A 25,500-nucleotide genomic window follows, 5' to 3' on the forward strand; every position below is an offset into this window, starting at 1 on the left:
ATAACCTTCAATATTTTTTGATGCATCTGTATATACTCTGAATGTATCTTCGAGCAAGCGCTGGGAGAACTACAGGAAGGCGTATTAGTCAATGGAGTGCGTCTGAACAACATTAGATATGCCGACGACGCTGTAATTTTTGCAGACAGTCTAGATTAGATGGTTTGCAAAGAATAATGTCGCGCATATCAGATTTAAGTAAAAAATACGGATCTCAATACGAAAAAAACAAAGTACATGGTAGTCAGTAAGAGCGAAATATTAAATACACAGCTTTTGGTTAACCAACAACTAATTGACAGGGTCGACAGCTACACATATCTTGGTACCAACATAAACAGCCAGTGGGACCACTCAAGTGAAATAAAACAATGCATAGGAAAAGCGAGATCAGCGTTCATAATGATGAAGTCTCTTTTCAGAAGCCACGATTTACCTCTTGCTACCAAAATCTCTATCATCAGATGCTATGTATTTTCTACGTTGTTGAATTTCGTGGGTGGATCGTGTGACTAATGTTGAGGTTCTACGTAGAACAGGCAAGGAATGCGAGATTATGAACACAATCAAAGAGCGCAAACTTGAATATATTGGCCATGTTATGAGGAATGAACAGAGATATGGCTTGTTGCAACTCATTCTTCAAGGCAAGGTATTTTGAAAGAGAGGACCAGGGAGAAGAAGAATATCTTGGCTTCAAAACCTGAGAAAGTGGTTTAATTCATCGACAACCGGACTATTCAGAATAGCAGCAAGCAAAGTTAGGATAGCCATGCTGATCGCCAACATCTGGAACGGATAGGCACCTTAAGAATAAGAAGTGTTTCCGCACCATATGTAAAAATCGGTAAAACACGTTGGTCAAAAACCTTCCTTTTCAAACAAACTGGAATATTATACTGGAAAATGTTGTTCAATCTACCAGAGGCAGCCCATGTGAGACGTATTCTTGTTTGTATGTATTTCAGTTGTCTGATTATCTCAGCCTAAGAGAATCTCATGCTCTAGATATGTGTAAGCTATTACAGGTAAAGAGAGTTATCAAAAACCTTCAAGGTCACTTGCACCGCATAAATGAACGTCTGTCATCTCTTCTCCTCACGGTTGCAGACAAATTGGTTTTACTCTACTTGGTCGATACTATGGCTTTCAATTATTTGAATTTTATCGATGACTACCAGAATGGTTATAAATGTTATCTTTGAGGTGCTAATTTTAACACCAATTGTTTTTGAAGCTTCAAAGAGCGTTTGAAACTTTATCAGCAATGATCATTTGTTCCGTATCTAGAGCGAAACTTAGCTTGTTCGTAGTAATTATCAAGTTTGTTCACAATAGGTACTTTTTTGTTATTATCTTCATGAATAGTTTGTATGTATGGGGGAGTAAACTAATAGGTCTGTAGATCTTTAACTTACTTGGATATCTACAAAGAATTCTTTCGTTTCTTCATCTAGAAACTCCTCAATTTTCAGAGATATATTGACATTACACATTCATATCAAGTGAAACTGTAGACGGCTGTAGCTCAGCGGCTAGATACTGGCTTCATACGCAGAGCGCACGGGTTCGATTCCTGGCGCCAACGACGACATTTTCCTTTATAAAAATGATACGAGCCGTTCACCATGCTTCGGAAGTAACCTTAAGCCCTCGCGCGTCGGTCCCCCTGGGCTAGTCATCTCCCTGGGCTAGACTATCAACACTAGCTATTTCAAACAGGGTTAAAGATGCAAGTGGCGCTCGTACCTGTCCAAAAGGATCTCCCCAGCAGAAATGACATACGATATTGTATTATTATTATTATAATCAAATGAAACTAATGTGGTAACAAAGGTATTTATTTTATATATGTAATATTGATAAAGTAATGGTAAAACAGAACAGGTATTACGTAAAAAGCTTAAAACAGAATTATTGTAAATCAATATGGTAAAACAAAATTATTTAAAATGTAATAATAATGTAATAAATGTTTTCAAATCATCGGGAATCTACGTATTGAAGCTTCAACAACGTATTCGAAATATTCAGGAGTCTTATCTAGCACGTTAAACAAATCTGATTTGGTTAGATTAAAGAGTTCACACGAAGTTATTGCAATTACGGTGTTAGTTCTGGTCTAAAAAAAATTAAATTAAAGCTAATTATTTAACAATCGGAGAACACAAAAGCCACTACAGTAGGGAGACCATTTGAATTGCCCAGGTACTTTGAAAGCTGAGGTTGCACACGTTACCTAACTATTAAAAAACCCCAGGACCAGATGATATGTGTGCAAAAACAAATAAGTTACTTAATAAAGAAAATTTGGACATTATCGTTAAGGTCTTTGACGGTTTCTACAATATGCACCAGATTCCAAAAGATTTGCTTCGCTCTATATTTATCGCCCTACCAAAGCACCACGTGCGAAATTCTGCAAGGACCACCGGCTAATAAGCCTAATGAGCCACTTTTAAAAACTTTTCTTGAGAATACTACACACAAGATTATTTAAGAAATTATGGAGGTCAGAGGCCGCGGAGTTAGTTTGGTTTCAAAAATTGATGGTTTCAAGAAAGGAGATTTTTTTCTCTATTTCATGGATTATGGGAAAGTGTTATTATCGTGTTTTTTGATAACGAAAAACACGAAATTATGCTAAATGTGCAGTCACTCGAGCGCTTTGGGGACCTATTGGGTAGTGAAGAATAGGTTCTAAAACCAAAAAAAGTTAAGTAAAATTTTTCATTTTAGTGGGACTTTCCATTTTTAATTTAATTTTGTTCGACATAATTCGAAAAAATGTTGCAAATAAAAGTGACTTATTTTTACGTAAGAAATCCGAATCTGCAATAAAAAATTGGGGCTTCTATTTAAAATTTTAAAGTAACTCCCCACCCCACCTCCGTAGGGGGTCGTGTTTGGTGCCATTCGATAGATTTTTCAAACATATTGAATAAGTGTATTTTTCAGTTTTTCGATCTGATGTTCATTTCGCGGAATATCGCGGGATTCGTATTTAAAATTTACCCCCACCCTTTTCCTTGGGAGTCGTATTTAGTATCATTCGATAGATTTTTGACAAATATTGAGCACGTATTTTTTAGTTTTTAGATCTATCGTTTATTTCGCGAAATATTCGCTTTTTTTGAAATATTGATTTTTGATGATTTTTGAAATATACACTGTTTTGCATGTTCTTAACTTACCTTATCTTAATCTGACGATTTTAGATTTTTTTTTCGGTCCCCCTTAACGCACTCCCCTGTGTTTAGAGCCAATATATGGTAGAGGTACATCTACAGGGTACCAGATCTCTCCCCATATGATAATCTGACGCGCTTCAGTTATATCGAGTTATATAAGAGAAAGAATATCTCTATCTCTTATTCGTAAAAAAATCATTCTGAGAATCAGTGGCAGATTCTAATAAGTGTAACATCGAAAATGATCAATGTTTTTAAATGATCTAACTTTTGCAAGTGAATCTTTAGGTTCGAAAATAATTATTAAGAAGACAAAAACAATGATCAGAGGTAAAAATAACTACCCAAACGCAAAGAAATCAAGAGACTCAAATAAAAGGTAAAGTAGACCAGAAATCCTTTTTTGAAACTGAAAGAAAAAAAAAGAGTTATATAAAGAGACTCGTTACAAAATTTGAATGCGAAAGATTGTCCCAACGTAGCTTATCTAGTGAAGGCGTTAGGGAGAATAAAATATAGGATCAATTATGAAATTTTGAATGTTGAATGGGTTGCATGTGAGAATTCATTTTGAATGAAGTAAAAAACAGACGTACTCTCAATCATTTATTGTAACTTCCGACGACCGGTTTCGCTCTCTAAAGTATGCAGAGCATCTTCAGGTCAACGGTTACAAGTCACTAAATGATTCGATTACAAGGAGCTACTTCCTGAGTATTCCGTATCATTTCCGAGCTTGTAACCGAATCATTTAGTGACTTGTAACCGTTGACCTGAAGATGCTCTGCATACTTTAGAGAGCGAAACCGGTCGTCGGAAGTTACAATAAATGATTGAGAGTACGTCTGTTTTTTACTTCATTCATTTATGAAATTTTGATTTACCTCATTTATCAGCATATCTCTTTCACCAAAACAATCCCCGTCATCAATATGAGCAATCTCTAAACCAGTTGCATTGTAAACTGCTAATGTACCGTAATAAACAAAGTACATACTGGATGCAGGTTTCCCAGCTAGAACTAGAAAAAAATAAATATTAAGCTAAGGTACCTATTGCTTTGAAGCTTATTTTCTTATGGCATATTAATATTATTTTCTATTTTTGTTGGGAATTAACCACAATTCAGGCCAATACATACAGCCAACATTTATTTGGGAAATGTACCGATGGAAAAAGTTGATAAATACAAATACCTAGGAACCTGGACTTCAGACAATAATGATCAAACGACAGAAATAAGGACCAGGATAGAAATATCTTCTTCTTCTTTAAGTACCGTGCCCAAATTTTTAGGCGTGGGTAGCTTCCATAACAATTTGCCGATATGGTTCTCGATCTTGTGCGGCATGTAACAATTGATCTGCTGATAAGCCAGTCCATTGACGAAGGTTTCGGACCCATGAATATATTAACTGCAGCATCCTGTATCTGCTACCTCTCATTATATGCCCCAGATATTCAAGATTTCTCTTTTTATCATCTTGGTTAAATCACCTTCGCCTTGACCTACTCTGTTTAAGACTTCTCTGTTTGAAATGCGTTTAACCCAAGATATTCTGAGCATTCTACGATACGACCACATCGCAAAGGCTTCTAATTTGTTCATCATGTTAACCTTTATGATCCAGGTTTCACATCCATATAGTAATACAGGATACACATAACATTTTAGGAACTTGATTATTAGTTGTAAGTTCAGCTGAGAGTTGCTCAGAATAGATCTAAGTTTCATAAATGCTCCCCTTGCAATTTCTATACGAGTTTTAATTTTTTTATCCGGATTTAGTGTTTCGTTTATCCAACATCCTAGGTATTTAAAATGGTTAACTATTGTTATTGGTTCATCACTGACAATTAGTTGCACAAGGCCGACGTCTTGTTTACTAACCACAAGTAACTTTGTCTTTGTTGCATTTATGTTAAGTCCGTTATTGGAGCATTCTCTAGTGACTCGATCTATAAGGAATTGAAGATCTTCGATATTTTCAGCCATGATCGCGGTGTCGTCTGCATATCTGATGTTGTTAATAGTTTCTCCCCGATTCGAACTCCTCATTGTCCTTCCAAGGCTTCATTAAAAATTATTTCTGAGTATACGTTAAACAAAGTTGGTAGTGCAGTCACTGAAGGTTTTCACCTCCGATATCGTTGAACCTCCATCGATTTTCATAAAAATTGGTGAGTAATTAGAGGATACCTCAAGGAATAAAGGTGACATGATGCCAACTTGCGCTTTTACCCTGGGGGTGGATGCCACCCCTTCTCGGGGGTGAAAATTATTTTATTAAAAATAATACCATAAGTCGATAGAGGGACAAATTATAAGCGAAATTTGTTATATAAAGTTATTAAAATAAATCAACACTTTTTGAGTTATTAAAGACCAAAGATTTTATTTTTTCGTAAAAAATGCATGTTTTAAATCGGTTTTTCACGTATAAATAAAAAACTATAAGCTTTCACAAAAAAGTTATTATTACTGAAATTGAAGATAATAAAAAATTTAATACATTCCTCATATAAAGAACTAAACTAATGTTAGTTCAAAGTGAGTTATTGGCAATTGAATGTGTATTTTTTTCGACGAGTACTCAAATCTAAGTATTCAAGCTTAAATAACGGGAAAACGATGCAATGTATAAAATATTCCTGCTAAACATTTGCCAAAGTACTTCAGAGTACCTATCAAAAATGATCTTCAAAACAAGGTAATAGCGTCAAAATTAAGGGAGTTATGATGAAAATAAAAGAACCGTTTCGAATTTTTTAGGAAAAAGTGGAAAATAAAACATACGCCATTTCCACAAAAATTAAAATTTATAGTAATCCTTACAAGAACTCCTTTATATTAGCATAAGTAATGTTTTCGATAATTTTGACCGGTTTAGAATGGATATTAAAAAAAAGATATAATTTAAAAAAAACATAATTTTTAAAATTATTGTAATTCTCATGTATTATTTTGATAATAACTCCAAAAATATTCAATATACGTAAAAAATTATATATAGGGTGTCCCAAAAGTAGCGGAATGGTCGAATATTTCGCGAAATAAACATCGGATCGAAAAACTATAAAATAAGTATTCATTAATTTTCAAAAATCTATCCAATGACATCAATTACCAACCCCCACTACACCACCTGGAGGTGGGGTGGGGGTAACTTTAAAATCTCAAATGGAAACCCCCAGTTTTTCTTGCAGATTTGGATTCGTTACGTAAAAGTAAGCAACTTTTATTCAAGACATTTTTTCGAACTGTGGATAGATGGCGCTATAATGGGCAAAAACGATTTATCCGGATACCATAGGTAAATTATAGAAACGGTCTAATATCTCAAAAAATACACTTCCAAATGAGAAACCAAGTAACAGGCTTTTAATATTTTTCGAAAACCTATCGATAAATACCAAACATGGCCCTCCAACCCACCCCCGTGGAGGTGGGGGGAGGGGGGGTAACTTTAAAGTCTTAAATAGCAATCCCCTCGTCTTAGTGCAGATTCGAATTCGTCATGAAAAAATAAGCAACATTTATTCGAAACATTTTTTAAAATTGCTAATAGATGGCGCTAATAAATCGTATTTTTCCAATTAAACCTATCAACAATTATAAAAAATGTTTCGAATAAATGCTGCTTAATTTTTCATGACGAATCCGAATCTGTTATAAAAAGTGGGGGTATATTTAAAATTTTAAAGTTACCCCCCACCCCACCTCCAGGGGGTGGGTTGGAGGGTCATGTTTGGCGTTTATCGATAGGTTTTCGAAAAATATTAAAAACCTGTTTTTTTGGTTTCTCATTTGGAAGTGTATTTTTCGAGATATTAGACCGTTTCTATAATTTACCTATGGTATCCGGATAAATCGGTTTTCCCAATTATAGCGCCATCTATCCACAGATCTAAAAAATGTCTTGAATAAAAGTTGCTTACTTTTACGTAACGAATCCAAATCTGCAAGAAAACTGGGGGTTTCCATTTGAGATTTTAAAGTTACCCCCCACCCCACCTCCAGGGGGTGTAGTGGGGGTTGGTGTTTAGTGTCATTGGATAGATTTTTGAAAATTATTGAACACGTACTTTTCAGTTTTTCGATCCGATGTTCAGTTCGCGAAATATTCGACCGTTCCACTACTTTTGGGACACCTTGTATAACCAAATTGTAGTTTTTTCTGTGCCAAATACTTTACCTGTTTTACTATTTCTATAGGGTAAAAAATAACCGAGCTAGAAAGGTTTAAATCTTAAATTTTGCTGTGGGAACCATGCAACCGGGGTCATTTAACCTTTTATTTGTAAAAGACTAAGGGGTCTAAAAGATTAGTTTCAACGCGCTTAAATAGCACTTGGAATTAGCTTTCAAACAGTTTTTAGATAAACCTGATATCTTAAACAGGAACGGAGTTATTTAAAAAAAAAACAATAACATTTTTTGGAAAAAATTTTAAAAGATAAATTTTGAAAAAATTTTGGAGCATAAATTTTAACGCTATCAACATGTTCTCGGGCTCATTTAATAGGTTATTTTTTAGTACTGACAAATGTTTAATAAGTTTATGTTATAAAATGCATCAATTTCCCGTTATTTCAGATTGGATACTTACAAGTTTTTACTCGCCGAAAAAAATATACATTTAATTACCTATAACTCACTTTTAGTTAAAATTAAAAGGTTTTTGTAAAGGTTTTATTTCATTTTTTATTAGCTTCAATTTTGTTAATAGTAACTTTTTTGTAAAAACTTACACTTTTTGAGTTATTGATGAAAAATTGGTTAAAAACATGCATTTTTCACAAGAAAAATTAAAATCTTTGATCTTTAATAACTCAAAAAGTTTTGATTTATTTTAATATCTTTATATAAAAAATTTTGCTTGAAATTTATCCCTCTATCGAATTATGGGGTTATTTTTAATAAAATAATTTTCACTCCCGAGAAGGAGTGGCATCCACCCCCAAGGTAAAAGCGCAAGTTGGCACCATGTCACCTTTGTTCCTTGAAATATCCTCTAATCACTCACCAAGTTTCATGCAAATCGATGGAGGTTCAACGAATTCGGAGGTAATAGCTCATATCCACCTTAAGTGACTCCACTATGGGGATAACACACAACCCTGTCTGACACCTGCTTGAATGCAAATTTTGTCTGCTTCTTTGCCGTCTACCAGAATAGAAGCTTCTTGATTCCAATATAGATGTTGTAAAAGTCTCAGATCTTTATCATCTATTCCAATCATTTCTAGATATTCAAACAATCTACCATGTTGAACTCTATCAAACGCCTTCTCAAAATCTATAAAGCAGACATAAATTGGTTTCTGTACTTCCCATGATCGTTGAAGTAATGTTAACATTGAGAACAAAGCTCCCCTTGTTCCCAATCCTTCTCTGAAACCGAATTGCTTGTTTCCCATTGTCTCTTCACATTTCTGCTTGATTCTATTAAGAATTATCTTAAGAAGTAGCTTGAGATTGTGGCTCATGAGACTAATTAGTCTAAAGTCTTTACATGATGACGTATTAGGTATTTTTGGGAGTGGAATAAATGTAGACTCTAACCATATCTGTGGCATCATTCCAGTCTCGTATATATGGTTATAAATGTTTGTTAGTTGTGAGACATTGTCGTCATCCAGAAGTTTGAGCCAGTCTGATGGTATTTGGTCAGGGCCTGGAGATTTCCCATTTTTGCTCTGTTTGATGGCTTTCTTTACTTCCGTTTTTAAAATACTAGGACCAGTATTCGTATACTTTGTGGTGTTAAGTGGTGGCCTCGTATCCAGGAAGAGCTCTTTTATATAGTTAGTCCATTCTTCTTTTTTTTCATCCATCCATCCATATAGAAATAGCAAGAAATGGAAAAGCAAAAATGCTTTTGTTTTGCTTTGTTTGCAAAAATGAAAGCAGTTCTCTCCAAAAAGACCTTAGATTAGAACTGAGAGTAAGAGCTTTGAGATGTTACGTGTTCTCGATACTACAATATGGACTTGAAAGCTGGACATTAAAGCAAGAACACATAAATAAGCTACAGTCATTTGAAACGTGGTGTTACAGAAGGATGCTTAGAAATATCATGGACACGGAAGAAAACGAACACGCAAGTATTGCGAGAAATGGGAAAAGAATGTGAAATAATCAACACAATAAAAATAAGAAAGATACAACATCTGGGACACGTAATGAGGGGACAGCGATATGAAATGCTAAGACTGATAATACACGGAAAGATAAGAGGAGGAAAAAAGGATATGAAGAAGGGGAGTGTCATGGTTGAAGAATTTAAGGGACCGGTTTAAATGCAGGTCTATAGAACTCTTCAGAGCAGCGGTAGATAGAGTGAAGATCTTCTTCTTCTTCTTCTTAGCCTTCTATCGTCCACGTTTGGACATAGGCCTCTCCCAACTCCTTCCATCGGTCTCTATCCTGAGCAACATATTTCCAATTCGTTCCGGCTACTCTTTTAATATCATCAACCCATCTCATCTGTGGTCTTCCTCTCGGTCGTTTACTTTGGTAAGGTCTCCAATGTTGTATCGTGGCATTCCAACGTTGGTCTTTTTGTCAAAAACAGTGTGGCCTGCAAAGCTCCATTTAAGTTTGGCAACTTTTGTTGTTATGTCCTCGACTTTTGTTTTTGATCTTACCCAGTCGTTCCTCTTTTTATCTGACAGTCGTATACCTAACATTGCTCTTTCCATAGCTCTTTTTGTTGTGGCTAATTTATTCATATTTGCCTTGGTTAGGGTCCAGGTTTGACACCCATATGTCATGATAGGAAGGATGCACTGGTTGAACACTTTGGTCCTCAAATATTGAGGTATTTTGCGGTTCTTAAGTATCCAACCAAGTTTTCCAAATCCTGCCCATGCTAGTCTTGCTCTCCTATTAATTTCCGCACTTTGGTTTTCTTTGTCAAGTTTCAGGATTTGGCCTAGGTAGATATATTCCTGGACTTTTTCTATCTCACTGCCATTTATAGTTATGCGTCTGGGGTCATCTGTGTTTGTCATTATTTTTGTTTTCTTCATGTTCATTTTTAGGCCGACGTATTGGGAGCTGCCTGCGAGTTCCCCTATCATAATTTGCAGTTCCTCGAATGAGCTCGCTATAATCACAATGTCGTCAGCGAATCTGAGGTGATTTAGCTTCTTGCCATTAACGTTAATGCCATAGGTTGACCAATTTGTCGTTTTGAAGACGTCTTCTAGTGCTAGGTTGAAAAGCTTTGGCGATATTACGTCTCCTTATCTCACGCCTCTCTTAATAGGGATGGGATTTGTATTTTCGTCTAGTTGTACTATCATAGTTGCATTTTCAGAGTGAAGATAGTGATGATGATATCAAACCTCTGATTGGGAGACGGAACTTAAACTACAGGAAATTATTTTCCTTGTGGAGTTTTCAAAAAAAAAATAAAATAATTATACCTACCTATGATATCATCTGGCAAAAATATCTCCGATCTCAATTTGGTAACCAACTTAACGAGAATATTTCTAGGTAAAGTCTTCAAAATGTCTGCTTTTGTTAAGTAATTATGGACAAGATTTATCATTATCTGCTCTCTTAGAGTCGTCGAAACCAAGTAATTGATATGTCTTTCATTGTAAAAGTAGTTCTCGAATTTAAAATTAAAGTAAACCATAATTTTTTCCTTAATCTTTAAGGGGAGACCTAAAATTATCAAGCTATATGTATTGTTGTATAATTGTTTTTTTTTGTAAAGAAATTCAGAAAAATTTTAATTTATATTAACGACCATGTAATCATAGTTTTTCATCACCCTGTATATGACCAAAATTGTTTAGAATTTAATTTTGCTATTAAGCAAGTGTTTCGGGAAAAAGTGAAACGACTAATAAGTGATTCGACGAAATGCACGGGACATGAACAAACATTTCGGTGATAGAAAGTGGACATCGTTGACGAAAACAAAGACGGCTTTAAGATCCTTTCCGGGAAGGTTTTTAATGTGGTATACAAATTGTATGAGGTTTAGATATTAAAGTAGAAAGTAGGAAATAACTAATTATGATATCTCTTGAAATATGACAAATGGGTATGAATGGTTTTGAGAGAGGCGTGTTTTTGATAGAGTGGGAAAGATGAGGTAGAAGGGAGAAGAAATTAGGAGTCAGAATTTGGCGAGAGACGAGAGGGACTGTGTAATTAACATCGGTGGAAGGCAGTCCAGTTTTTTGTTTTAAAAAGTTTAGTAATCAGTGTAGAGTGTGTGTAATCGGCCTTTGCGAGCAGAATGAAGTTGAAACAAAATTGTCGACCGGTTGAAGAGTCAATTTTCCTGGTCCGAGGGAGCTTCCTTTGTTTTGTCTAAAACGAGTAGCTCATTAATATCTTTTTGCACAAGATATCGAACAAGGAAAACTGAGTAACAGAATTCGAGCAAATCAGAGCATCAGAGAGTACGTGTTTGGAAGAATCAAGGACGGCGCAATCCAGAGAACGAGGCAGAGAAGAAACAAAAAGGTCAGTAAAATTATTTGTAGGAATGGAGAAAATTTGTTTATATCAAACCCATATTTGTTTATTTGTTTATTGAACTTTTCTTTTACGCAGTTAGTCATTTAAAATTTAAGAAATCAAGTCAAAAGAAGAAAAGTAAAATTTATTAAATTTAGTATGAGTAAATAATAAATTAATTAAATAATTTTTTTTTGTCAAAATATGGAGATATTAGAGAGTTTAATTGATTAAGTAAGAGATTGTTGCAACAAAGTTTAAATTTAATATTTTTAGAATCACATGTATACGGCTTATTTGATAAAAACAATAGATTACATTTATATGATATTGAGTGTTTTCAATTTTACTCTGGGCTAATTAGCAAAATTCATGGAAAAGTTATTTACCAGCAATTTTATTGCTGGAATCGAATTATAAGATCCTATATATTAATAATATAGGTATGCAAAGTCCGCAGATAGTGTGCTACTTTTTTTATAAACAAAATGGCGACGACAAATCGTATTTTTTTCAACTATTGCTCTAGAACTCCGAAGATTTTAACTTTACAACAAAAACACCCAAATAAAAATTCACCGCAATTAAATTCTGCATAGAGATATGTTTTTCACGATTTGCTCCGACGAAAATTTTCCTCGGAAAATGCGGGTTTTCCTAACAAAAACTATAATTTTCAAATAAAGTTTTAGGTAAGTAATTATTAATCAATAATTAAATTTCTTAGTGACATCAAAGATTTCTTGGTATAGATTGTAATTCCAGAAGCCGGTGAAAATTAAACGAATATTTTAGCAACAATTCAATTGTTAATTAACAATTTACGATCGCAATAATAACCAAAATAATCATGATACATTGATCAAACTTATAAAGATTATAAAGATGAGATGCTTGTTTAATATTTTATCGACAAAATATAAATTTTTCTTTTTTGCATAATCTTTAAATTTAAAAAAAAATAGTTATAATACGCTGGTCTAATTAGTAAAGTACAAAGAAAGGTTATTTACCAGCAATTTTATTGCTTTAATCGAATTATAAGATCCTATATAATATTAATATAGGTATGCAAAGTCCATAGATAGTGTGCTACTTTTTTTATAAACAAAATGGCGCCGACAAATCGTATTTTTTTCAATTATTGCTCTATAACTCCGAAGATTTTAACTTTATACCAAAAATACTCAAATAAAAATTCACTCCAATTTAATTCTACATAGAGGCATGTTTTTCCCGATTTGCTCCGATGAAAATTTTCCTCGGAAAATATGGGTTTTCCCAACAAAATCTCGAATTTTCAAATAAATTTTTTGGGCCAGTAATTATTTATCAATAATTATATAGCTTGGTGAAATAAAAGCTTTCTTGGTATAGATTATAAATTTAGAAGCCGGTTAAAATGAAACGAATATTTTAGCAACAATTTAATTGTTAATTAACAATTTACAGTCGCAATAACAACCAAAATAATCATGAGACATTGATCAAATTTAGAAAGATTATAAAGGTGTGATGCCTATTTAATATTTTGTCGACAAAATATAAATTTTTCATTTTTTTGCATAATCTTTAAATGTTTAAAAAAAATTGTTATAAACAAATTAACATTTCTTAGAAATTGTTTATTATATTATAATTTTAAAAAATACTTAAAATGCGTATTTCATAGGTCTTGAAAATGAATGCTTTAAAAAAATTTTCCAACCATTTGCAAAAAAGTTAGGAAACAGCAAAATAAATATACGATATCTCCATTGTTTATAATTTGTTTTAATTGTTTCAAAGCTTAAAAGTGAGTCTGTGGTACAGTCTAATTACTCACAAAGGATGTCAAAAATTAGTGCAATGGTTATATTTTAATCAAAGATTAAAAATACTTTTTTTTTGTAATTTTTAGCGCGAAAGTAGGCTTGATACAGAGCCGGAGATAAAATGTTCACTCGAAGCGACTGACACGCTTAAACTCGCGCGAGTTGTGTATGTGGGCGGGTAGCTACGGTACTGTATTATTCTACTTTCGCGCGTGTAAATTACAAAAAAATATATTTATAATCTTTAATTAAAATATAACCATTAGGCTGATAATCGATATTGTTCTATAAATAATTAGCTTGTACTTTAAACTCACTTCTACGCTTTGAAAGAATTAAAAAAAATTATTAACACCGTAGTAATCGTATGTTTACTTTGCTGTTTCATAACTTTTTTGCAAATGGTTGCAAAAAAGTTTTAAAGCATTCATTTTCAAGATATTTGAAATGCGCATTTTAGCTATTTTTTAAAATTATAATATAATAAAAACTTTCTGAGAAACGTTAATTTGTTTATAACTATTTTTTTTAAACATTTAAAGATTATGCAAAAAAATAAAAAATTTATATTTTGTCAACAAAATGTTAAATAGGCATCTCATCTTTATAAGATTTCAAAGTGTGATCAGTGTATAATAATTATTTTAGTTATTATTGCGACCGTAAATTATTAATTAACAATTGAATTGTTGCTAAAATATTCGTTTAATTTTCACCAGCTTCGGGAACTATAATCTAAACCAAGAAGGCTTCTAAGTCACCAAATTATTTAATTATTGGTAAATAATTACTTATCTAAAACTTTATTTGAAAATTAAAGATTTTGTTGGGAAAACCCGCATTTTCCGAGGAAAATTTTCGTCGGAGCAGATCGGGAAAAACACTTCTCTATGCAGAATTTAATCACGGTGAATTTTTATTTGAATGTTTTTGTTGTAAAGTTAAAATCTTCGGAGTTCTAGAGCAATAATTGAAAAAAAACACGATTTTCGAGCGCCATTTTGTTTATAAAAAAAGTAGCACACTATCTGAGGACTTTGCATACCTATATTATTAATATATAGGATCTTATAATTCGATTCCAGCAATAAAATTGCTGGTAAATAACTTTTCCCAAAAATGGCCTATTCTCCGATAATCAGCCCAGACTATTTCCCTGTTTCCACCCTGGAAGAAGTAAGCAATCAGAAATATTAGAAGCCACAGATCACAGGTATTGTATACAATACAAAATTAGCCCTGAGAATAAAATTGATTGGAAAATTTAATTTGAATTTAGTTTTTGTTTTACATAGGCAGTAAATAAAATAATTGAATAATTAACTAAAGTAAGAATTTGCTAATCAATCTAATTAAATAGATATAATAGAGCATAACAGTATACCTACCTATGTATATGTATATACATTATGATGCAAATAGATTAAATAAATGCATTATTTCAGAAACAAACTGCTACGTTTTTATAACTTTGCTCTATGAATCTGAGGGCTGGACATGAAGCAATTAGAGAATAACGAAATTGGCGTTTGGCTTTTGAGAGTTGGTGTTATCGAAGAATGCTACGAATATCATGATCAAATGGGACCGTGCAAGTTCGGGAAAGCGACACCTGGTTTCATAGCTCAGCAACATTGTTAGCACTTTTAATTATCTGGGCAAATTATATTAGTCCTGGTTACTAGATAATTGTCAATGCCATAGCCCGAAAAAAGAATAACAAGAAAAAGTAAGATTGAGATTATGTTATTAAAAGGTAAATATTGTTGGTATGTAGTAAATAAAATAAATTAAGTATTAAAACGCAGTACTACAAGCAAAATACAATTAATTAAATTCACATTATAGTACGTTCTTTAATGGTAAAATATTGCAAAACCTCTTATCTAAATTTTAAAGAACCGCTTGGAATCGCCTGGAATGACATAAAATTTGGCACACACATAGCTAACAAGTCAAAGAAAAAAAGTGATATTGTGCCGATGTGTGCTTTTGTCCTGGGGGTGAGTTTCACCACTTCTCGGGGGTAAAAAAATATACGTCCAAAATAAGTCTGGAATTAGATAAACTGACTAATTCTAAGCAACTTTTGTTCTATAGAGTTTTTTCAATAAGTTAATACTCTTCGAGCTATTTGCGAGGAAATACGTTCATTTTTGAACAAAAAAAAAACACGGTTTTAGGCGGGTTTTTGCAAATAACTCAAAAAGTATGTATTTTATCGAAAAAACATTCTTAGCAAAAATATAGCCCATAGAAAAGCGAAAAAATAATGCATGCAAGACTTAGTAAAAGTAGAGTTAGCTAATGAAAAATAGGTTCATATTCGTCAACTTCCATATCAAATATTTTAACGTGAAATAACCAAAAAAATAAAGCACTTTTGGGGAAAACTCATTATAACTTTTTAAGGTGTTTAAAAAAGGTTTATTTTTGTTTTATAAAAAAATTTCTAGCATCAAAAGTAAACAAGTTACGCTCAAAATAGCGTTGATCCCTTTTTTTGGTTAAAAAATCGGGAAAATCACTCCCTAATTATCATCTCAAATGAACTTATTCGTTACTATTTCACAAGTTGCTTTATTGGTGTATGTATTGATTATATGATCTGTAAGTTTCATCGGTTCAAAGTTCTTATTTTTGAAAGAGCTATAGTTGAAAGGGCTTCAACGAGTCACTAGCGTATGCAAACGAGTGTATGCAAATTTAAAAACACCAAATTAATCTTAACCATTTTTTTTTCTTACAGAAAAACAAGAAATACAAAATATTTAGAAAAGCAAAGCCGACTTTTTTTATTGTTTGAGATTTTTGGTACATCTAATAATTTTTAAGTTATTTTTAAAAAATGCATTTTTTCAAAATTAAAAATTATAAAAAATTTACTTTAAAACTAATTTTTTTCAAAAATAGGCACGTTGAATCGATGAAACTTACAGAGCATATAAAAACAACATAAATAAAGCAACTTGTGAAGCGGCAACGATTAATTTGGTTTAAGTTGCTAATTAGGGGGTGATTTTCCCGATTTTTTTTTCAAAATAAAAGAGACCAACTATATTTTGAGCGTAACTTGGTTACATTTCATGATAGATTTTTTTTAAAACAGAAATAAAGCTTTTTAAACTCTCTAAAAAAGTTGTAATTATTTTTCTCCAAAAAGTGCTTCATTTTATAGTTTTTTCACGTTGAAATATTCTATTTGGAATTTGGTATGAACCTATTTTTCTTTAGCTATAACTCTGCTTCTGCTACGTCTAGAGACTTCATCCATACACTATTTTTTTCACTTTTTTACAGGCTATATTTTTGCTAAGAAGGTTTTTTTTGATAAAATATTTACTTTTTTTGAATTATTTGCGACAAAATTGTCTAAAAACGTGTGTGTTTTGTTGAAAAATGAACATATTCATTCGCAAATTACTCGACAAGTATTGGCTTGGTGAAAAAACTGTATAGAATAAAAGTAGCTTAGAATGAGTAAGTTTATCGAATTCCGGACTTATTTTGAACGTATGTTTTTCACCCCTGAGAAGAGGTGAAACTCACCCCCAAGGCACAAGCACACATCGGCAAAATATCAGTTTCTCTCTGCGACATGTTAGCCATGCGTATGCCAAATTTCATGTCAATCCAAGCGGTTCTTTAAAATTTACAGCAAAAACCGTCAAATAATGTACTATTAATAATTGCATATCATACCAATATTGTGGAGCAACATATAATTTTTACAATTTATAATACAACATTTGCGAAATCCCATTTTCTTCAATGACAGAAGCACCTACGTCAATTTGACAATATGAATTATTTACGAAATATGTTAAGAAGGTTGGAAGATTTCTCCGCTACTCACTCACGGTCGTTTCTCGTATCCCCTCCAAGTACTTGCACACAGCGAATAGACAAGATTAGCAATATTAAAGTCCTTGATGGGGTTAGTAAAAGAGAAGAAACTATACAGACGATTAAGAGGCGGAAGCTTGAATATTTCGGTCATATAGTAAGAGGTAAGAGAACTAAGAAAGCAGGACGACTTTCTCCAGGAAGTACATAAAATAATGCCCTCTATTCGTAACGGAACATCACAAGAAATATGGGAGACTTTTAAACATTGTGTAACAACACCAATTGATCATCCAAAGATAAATAATCCTGTGAAACGGAAACACTGGATAACAGATGAAACCTTTCAAATCATTGAGAATAGAAGAAATCTTTGTCAAAGTGGTGTGCATAGTGAAAGGAAAAAAGCTAGTTTAAGAAACCTCAATAAAGAAATAAAACGAAGATGCAAGGCAGATAAAAAACTGTACTATCAAAGTATATGCAAAGAAATTGAGAGACACGATCAGAATAATCAGCCGAGCAATCTATTTAAAAAAATACGCTACTTAACAAGAGACTTCAAAGCCAGAACTTGGCCATTGTAGACAACACTGGAACTCTGAGAACAAACAGAGCAGATATAGCAGAGACATGGATATCGTATTGCAGGGACCTATATAAAGATGATCAACGCCAAGAACCTGTTAACCAAATCTCTGACGAGGTAGAAGAAGAACCTGATATACTTGAAAATGAAGTAAGACTCGCGATAATTAAGCTCAAATATAATAAAGCAACAGGTCCAGATATGATAACAGCAGAAATGCTCAAAGCCACAGAAGAAACTGGCGTAAAATTACTTCATCTACTCTGTAACCAAATATGGCATTCTAAACAATGGCCTAAAGACTGGACAAAATCTACAATAACAACAATTCGTAAGAAAGGCACCTTCCATAAATGCGACAATTATAGAACTATTTCTCTTATATCACATGCCAGTAAAATAATGCTACATATAATCAATGAGAGACTAAAAAAATTCCTTCAAAGAGAAATTCCACAAGAGCAAACTGGATTTACCAAAGGTAGAGTTACTCGAGAACACCTGTTGAATATAAGACAGATAATTGAAAAATCCAGGGAATTCAATATTCCACTGTACATATGCTTTATAGATTATCGCAAAGCATTCGACAGGGTCAAGTGGAGATACTTATGCCGAATACTAAAAGAAGTAGGCGTACCCCAACACCTTATTTCGCTTATAACTGAACTATAGGAACACACTACTGGATCAATTAAACGAATTTCATCCAGAACGGGGTGTCAGACAGGGATGTATACTATCTCCACAATTATTCAATATATATGGAGAGCATATTATGAGAAGAGCACTTGAAGGATGTGAAAAAGGCATCTCAATAAATGGTCATAAAATAAACAACCTACGTTTCGCAGATGACACAGCCCTTCTTGCAAATAGTCAAGCAGAGCTGATTGATCTTATACGACTGGTTTGGTCTGCAATTAAACATATCAAAGACAAATATCATGATAGTGGATAGACTACATAACAATCATCCACACATAACCACAATTGATCGGTTTGAGGTTGTGAGCTCATACTTATATCTGGGATCATTAATCACAAACACAGGGTCACTACAGGAAGAAATAAAACGTAGATGTGATCTAACAAAAGTCGCCACAGCAAAAATGACCACATTATGGAAGGACTGTCAAATTTCAAAAGCGTTAAAGATGAGGTTGATCAACTGCTTTATATTCCCAATACTGACCTACGGATGTGAATCTTAGACCCTGAGAAATTCGGAAAGAAGAAAGATAGATGCCACTGAAATGTTCTGTTGGAGACGAATGCTTCGAATTTCTTGGACCGACCATAGAACAAATTAATTCAATGTTAAGAGAGCTAAAAGTTAGCCATCGACTCTCCAGTAAAGTCCGTCTCCAACAATTAAAATACTTTGGACATGTTATGAGAGCAAACACAGAAAACATGGAAATTCTCATTATACAAGGAAAGGTGGAAGGCCGAAGATCACGAGGAAGATTCCCAACAAGATGGATTGATCAAATTAAGGGAATATGCAAAAGACCTATGCATGAGTTAAAAGAAATGACCAGAGACAGAGATCTTTGGAGACGGACAATACACGACATCACGTCGACCACTACACTCCCTCCGGGGGGTCAGGATTGAAGAGAGAGTAAGAGGTCCTCGTTATAGTCTGCTGCGTTTGATTATGGATAGCAAAATAAAAGGTAAAAGAGATGTTCGTAAAAACGAACCTGCTGGATACGAAATCTAAGGCAATAGTTTAGCCTGAGCTTAAACCAACTATTTAGAGCTGCTGTAAGTAAAATAAGAATTGTCATGTTGATATCCAAACTTTAATAGAAGATGGAATCTTAAGAAGAAGACAAGATAAATCTGAGAGAAAGAAAGAGGCTGAATGGACAGAGATATTGATCTGGACATAATCTAGATCTGGAGTGAGCACTCACTGATGCCTATTGATAGGTATAGCAATATTGATTGGTTTATTTGATTAAACAAAAACTTTATACTATGGCTTACCTCTATAGCTTATATACTCCTTAAATTGTGTCATCAAATCTTCGTTTCTACTTCTCGCGCTAAAATACTTATTCCAGACCTGAAAAACTTGAGCGTGCAAGAAGAGATGAATGAAGAAACCACAAAATATGCCAATAGTTACCAAAACCACCAAAATGTGGTTATACAGTGGCTCGAGACCCTCACTAACCAAGAAAAGTACCAAAGTAGCAGACAAAAAGTCTATTTGAGAGTTATTTTCTATTTTGTATTCTGTGTAAATATCATTATAGTAGGTTAATATCAACATTCCCGAATATAGAAACATCACTACGAGGACGTATATAAGGAAGGCTTTGATAGCTTTGAAATGATAGCTTGTGTAGTTTCTATAATTTTTAATAAGTTCAAAAGCGTTTAAAAGACGTTTGATTCTGACGATTCTGAACAATCCGAAACACCTCATATAAATGACGTAAGGATTTTTCGTAGTTACAAAAAGCAGTAGGGACAAATTTGGTGTTAGTGCTATGAGGTCGATAATAAAGTAAGTCTTAATATACCTAAGTGCAATTTGCTTGTGCTTCAGTATGGTCTTATGAAGCACATTGTCATAGTAACCCTCAAAAAAGCAGCGAAGCATATCTATAACATAAATAATATCTCCGACCCCTCTACGAATATGAAAAAGCTGAAGATAGTCGTCCGATATAAAAAGTGTGCTGAAGAAGGTTACGCAGAACATGTATAGATATACCCAGGCCATTAAAAACTCCCAACACAAATTCATCATGCTGAACGGATGAATAGTTCTTCGGTAGTTTGTTAAATGTCTTGTTTCTTCATGTTTCCTGGCACTGGACGATTTGTAATATTTTTGAGTCATGGGATGCTTCGAATTTATGGTCAATCTAAAAAGATTAAGAAATGTTAAAGGTAAATGGATTTTTTGTGGTGAGGGGAAGAGTATTATTCAATCAAGTAGGTATCTACATACCACGAGGAAGAAGAGACGTAGGTAGGCCCAAAAGAAGACGGAACAAGCTGTTAGACTCGGCGATAGCCTTTATGACCTTCCTAAGACTCAAAGCAAATAATACTTTAAGGTCCAATTATGTATTGAATAGGACACAAACATGACTGGGACTATACTTATAGTGGGACTATACTATTATTATACCATCTAGAGAACAAAAAGTCCCAAATATTATTGGGGACTTAATATAGTTCACTGATGGACTAAAACTGCCCATGATGCGAGATCAAGAGTCTTTGGCAAACATGCAACTATAATAAATCTTGCAGCCTAGTTCAATATTCAACTGGGGTTCTAGGCTGAAGTTTTTGCTTTGGTTTGCTGCATTGATGCAATCTTAGATGAAGACAGTGGCGGCTCGTACCACTTTAAGAAGATAGTGCCAAAACTCGGGCAGCCGCCAAAATGTTTAGTGACGGATTCACGATATTGTCAAAAAAGGTATACTTACAACAAAAACTAAAAAAATATATGCGCGGATACTTTTATCTTATGTATCTTATGTTTATTGATCTGAGGTGCCAAGCAATTGTCCAACATATATCAAAACAGTTCCGTAAATTAATTAATAATAAAAACCTCTTAACCTACCACCAGCATTTACTGCTGATAGTGCTTGAAGTTTGTTATTACGATTTAGTCTCTATTTACCAATTTATAAAAATAATACTATTTCATTATTCACACACATGCACACATTTTTGTAATGTCACTTTTAAAGTTTACGATATATGAAGTTCATTCTTCTATTTTTTGGTTGCAAAGTTTTCAATGACTTTATTATTAAAATTATAAATACAATTTACAAAATGCTTTTCTGCAGATAGCATACCTAAAGCACTATGTTTTAACATCGAAAAACAGCGTTCTGCTTCAGATGTTGATATAGGAATGGTAACTAAAATACTTAAAAGTTTAATAGTTTCTTCAAATGTGCTTTTTAAGCCTTCCCTCTACAATAAAACCGATAGCGAAACAGCCGCAGAGGTAGTACTTAATTCGTCTCGCTAATACAGTACCTGCTTCTAATTCAGTTTTAAATCGAGTTTTGCATAAAAATTAAAATTGTCTCCATGTTTCATTAAGAAATGATTCGGAGAACTGATGCTTATAAGCAGAACACTTCTTCGACATAAATAAATTAGAAGCAACTAAATGTCCGGAGAAGGTAGACCTTTGAAAGATGTGGTACTTTGAATAATATGAACCTTTAAGTCGTCGTCTAATTCGGCGCTAAAATTGACCAGCTCCTTGAATATGCCTCTATTTTCTGAATTTTCATTTTCGTCGTGACCTCTTAAAGCTAACTCGAAAGCTCTACAAGATCTTATAACATTTGTAGTTTTTTTAAATATAAAAAAAAATATTCTTAAAAATTTAAATTTCTTAAAAACTTTTTTAAGATACTAATCTTCATTGTCAATTAATAAATTAAACTTAAGAAATAATCAAAATATTATTTATACTACACCCACGATCATGATGCCCTAAAAGTTTAATTATAAATACAAAAACTTTTTAACAGAAAATGTACATAATAAAAGCGACAAACCAGCACGTAAAGAAACTCAACCTCGTGCCTGGCACAGAGATTTTCATTTTAAGGTATACGAATAATCAAATATAGCCCTTTCTCTGTCACTTACATAGAATGCTCGTAAAATCTTTCTCTCTTTAGTCGTGCCAGTACTGACTTTCGCACGAAGGAGATTCTCCTGTCGAATAATCTCCGCTGTCGGCAGGGATTGTATCACGCCCATAGTTGCCATATTTTATATAATTTATGAAGATCAAAAGAAATACACACAAAAAATTAACAGGAATTAAAAAGTTTTGAAGATAAAAAATATGTTTCTGCATAGTTAGCAAGGTAGTGCCATGGCTCTATGGCACTACCTCACGGGCCGCCACTGGATGAAGACCCTAAAGCTAAAGGGTCGTTTAAACACAGCGATAAATCAAACAACTTATCAAGGTCAATCGAGTTGTTGCAACTTATCATTGTGTGTAAACGGTGCATCGCACAACTTATCAAAGTTGGAGTTGGGTTGAAGGTGGTATCGCATTGAATCGCAGCGTCTAAACAGCGTTTCAACTTGTCATCACAACTAGTTGCTGTGACTTATCGTTGTGTTTAAACGACGCTTAAGAAATATTTATACAGATATCCAAGCGGCAATTCTGCAGTACGGTATAACGGGCAGATATGCTGGCAAGACACAATTCGAGTTTTATTTTAAAAGATGTTTCCATAATATTTGCTAAATTTGAAGTAAACGCGCCACAAAAGAGTTTCAAAATTTAAACTGTATCAAAGTTACTCTTTTGTGACGCGATTTACTTCAAATTGAGCAAATATTATAGAAAAATCTTTTAAAATGAAACTAGAATTTTTGTTTTTCATCAAAATGAAAATACATTTTCGCGCCACGTAATATTCATATCAGATCTTTTGTAGCTGGAACATTGTATGCGCCACTCATTTTAACGGCGTTTAGCGGTTTTTATTCTTGTACATTTTACAAATAAAAATCTTAATGTTAACATTTAAAATAATTGCATTCTTTTTTGTATTTTTTTTGTTTTTGTTTTTTTGTCACTACGATAAGATGTCAACCCGATTTAACACCTCGCAGGTTTAAATCCTCTTATGCCCGGTTGCACCAACATATCTTAGGCTTAAGTCGAGAATATCATAAGAATTAATATAATATAATTATAATATATTACAATAAGAATACCATAATATAATAATAGATATAATTGTTAATAAGGTAAGAATCTGATATTATGGTGCAATGTAAGTGATACTCAAGGAGGCTCTATCTATAAGTAGAGCTTAGCTAAGCTGGAGCTTAAGATCTATTGGTGCAATCAGGCATTAGTGATTTTTTTTCTTTAATTTTTTTTTTATTTTTTCTTATAGTTTTTTGTATTTTTTAGTTATTAGATTATTTTAGATACTAGATTTTTTTAATTTAATCATTTTTTTTAACTTTTTTTTGTTTCATTTTTTTATTTTTTTTATTTTTTAAATGTTTTTCCCGCACAATTTGGAAGTATCTTGCTCAGGATAAGCATGGATGGAAGAAGTTGGGAGAGGACTAAGAAGATGAAGATGGTTACATGATGTAGAAAAAATGAACGAAATGTAGCCTCCAAAATTTGTATATTATATCCAAAAACAGGAACAAGGTGCAGTAAAATTAGATCCAGAATAAGATTTAAGAACCTAAGTGGAGAAAACTTAAAGAACACTATAACAGTTTCAAGTGAGAAAACCAACACACCGAATAGAAAAGAATTAAATATAATACTGAAACAGATCACAATCACAAAGAGTTCAAGGCTCAAGATGATCATCAAACCCTAACAGAACAAATCAAAAAGTATAGTTAAATTTTTAAATTATTGGATTAAATGAACACAAGAATATTAGGTATAGTCGGTTCGCTAAACTCAGACACAACTGGTTAGTGATTTTAGTAGGTATTTTTTTTGGTTTTGACCAATTTTGCCAAAATTGGCAAAATTACTAACTATTTAGTAATTATTAACTATTTAGTAATTATTTTTTTGCCAATTTTACAAAATTGGCAAAATTACTTATTAAAATCACTAGCTAGTTGTGTCTGAGTTTAGCGAGCCGACTATATTTAACTTACTGGTAATAGTACCATCTTCGTAGCTCAATGAAAAGACCAGAGTTAAAAATATATGCCACAACGTCCTTTTCGTCGGTTTGGCTGTGTAAAATTTGCTCTTGTGTTAAACATGTTTGGCTCCGTCTTAGTTTTCCAGAATAGCTGGATCTATCCATAAAATTACGTATGAATGGCAAATTTATTATTTTTAGTTTATTAAGACAGTCTTTTGACAGTGTCACAATACGTTGTCAAATATCTTTATAGTGATATGTCCATAGACATAGGTAATAAGCATAGACAAGGTATACTAATGGTAGGGGAGCCCAAGCAGGGATTTTTGCAGTTACTCGAGCGCGTCAGATTATCATATGGGGAGAAACGTGGTACCCTGCAGATGTATCTCCACCATATATTGGCTCTTAACACAGGGGAGTTCGTTAAGGGGTCCCGAAAAATAAAATCTATCCTTAAAAATACTCGAAATTATCAGATTAAGATAAGGTAAGTTAAGTACATGCAAAAGAGTGTATATTTCAAAAATCTGACGATTTGAGCGGGGCGTTAGGAAATGGGTGAGTTAAAAATTTTCACAAAAAAAGCGAATAATTCGCGAAATGAATGACAGATCGAAAAACTAAAAAATATTTGCGCAATATTTTTTAAAAATATATCGAATGATATCAAACACGACTTCCCATGGAGAAGGGTGGAAGGTAAATTTAATACTTTAAATACAAATCCCACGATATTTCGCAAAATAAAGATTAGATCGAAAAACTGTAACATACACTTAATCAATATTTTTGAAAAATCTATCGAATTGTACCAAACACGACCCCCCACGGTGGAGGGGTGGGGGGTTACTTTAAAATCTTAAATAGGTGCCGCAAATTTTTATTCCAGATTTGGATT

General features: G+C 33.2%; 1 protein-coding gene across 1 annotated transcript; it reads right to left on the minus strand.

Moving 5' to 3' along the window:
• Positions 1-1,827: 1,827 nt before the first annotated feature.
• LOC126878444 (potassium/sodium hyperpolarization-activated cyclic nucleotide-gated channel 2-like) lies at positions 1,828-25,000 on the minus strand. The gene is made up of 5 exons (XM_050655994.1): positions 24,607-25,000; positions 19,927-20,816; positions 10,630-10,872; positions 4,076-4,212; positions 1,828-2,122 (listed from the first exon to the last, which is right to left on the minus strand). The coding sequence occupies exons 1-5, from the start codon at positions 24,759-24,761 to the stop codon at positions 1,979-1,981; spliced, it is 1,569 nt and encodes a 522-aa protein (XP_050511951.1). The 5' UTR covers positions 24,762-25,000; the 3' UTR covers positions 1,828-1,978.
• Positions 25,001-25,500: the final 500 nt, after the last annotated feature.

Source organism: Diabrotica virgifera, chromosome 7 (assembly GCF_917563875.1).
Source record: "Diabrotica virgifera virgifera chromosome 7, PGI_DIABVI_V3a".
In the NCBI taxonomy this organism is placed as follows: Eukaryota; Metazoa; Arthropoda; class Insecta; order Coleoptera; family Chrysomelidae; genus Diabrotica; species Diabrotica virgifera.

Bases quoted from the DNA above. Each gene is read 5' to 3' on its own strand.
- LOC126878444 (XM_050655994.1), bottom strand. From the start codon at position 24,761: ATGGATAGATCCAGCTATTCTGGAAAACTAAGACGGAGCCAAACATGT. The intron at 20,817-24,606 runs GTAAGTTAAATA...TAATCTTTTTAG, and splicing joins CGAAGATGGTACTATTACCA to ATTGACCATAAATTCGAAGC. The intron at 4,213-10,629 runs GTAGGTATAATT...ATTTTTTTCTAG, and splicing joins TTTGCCAGATGATATCATAG to TTCTAGCTGGGAAACCTGCA.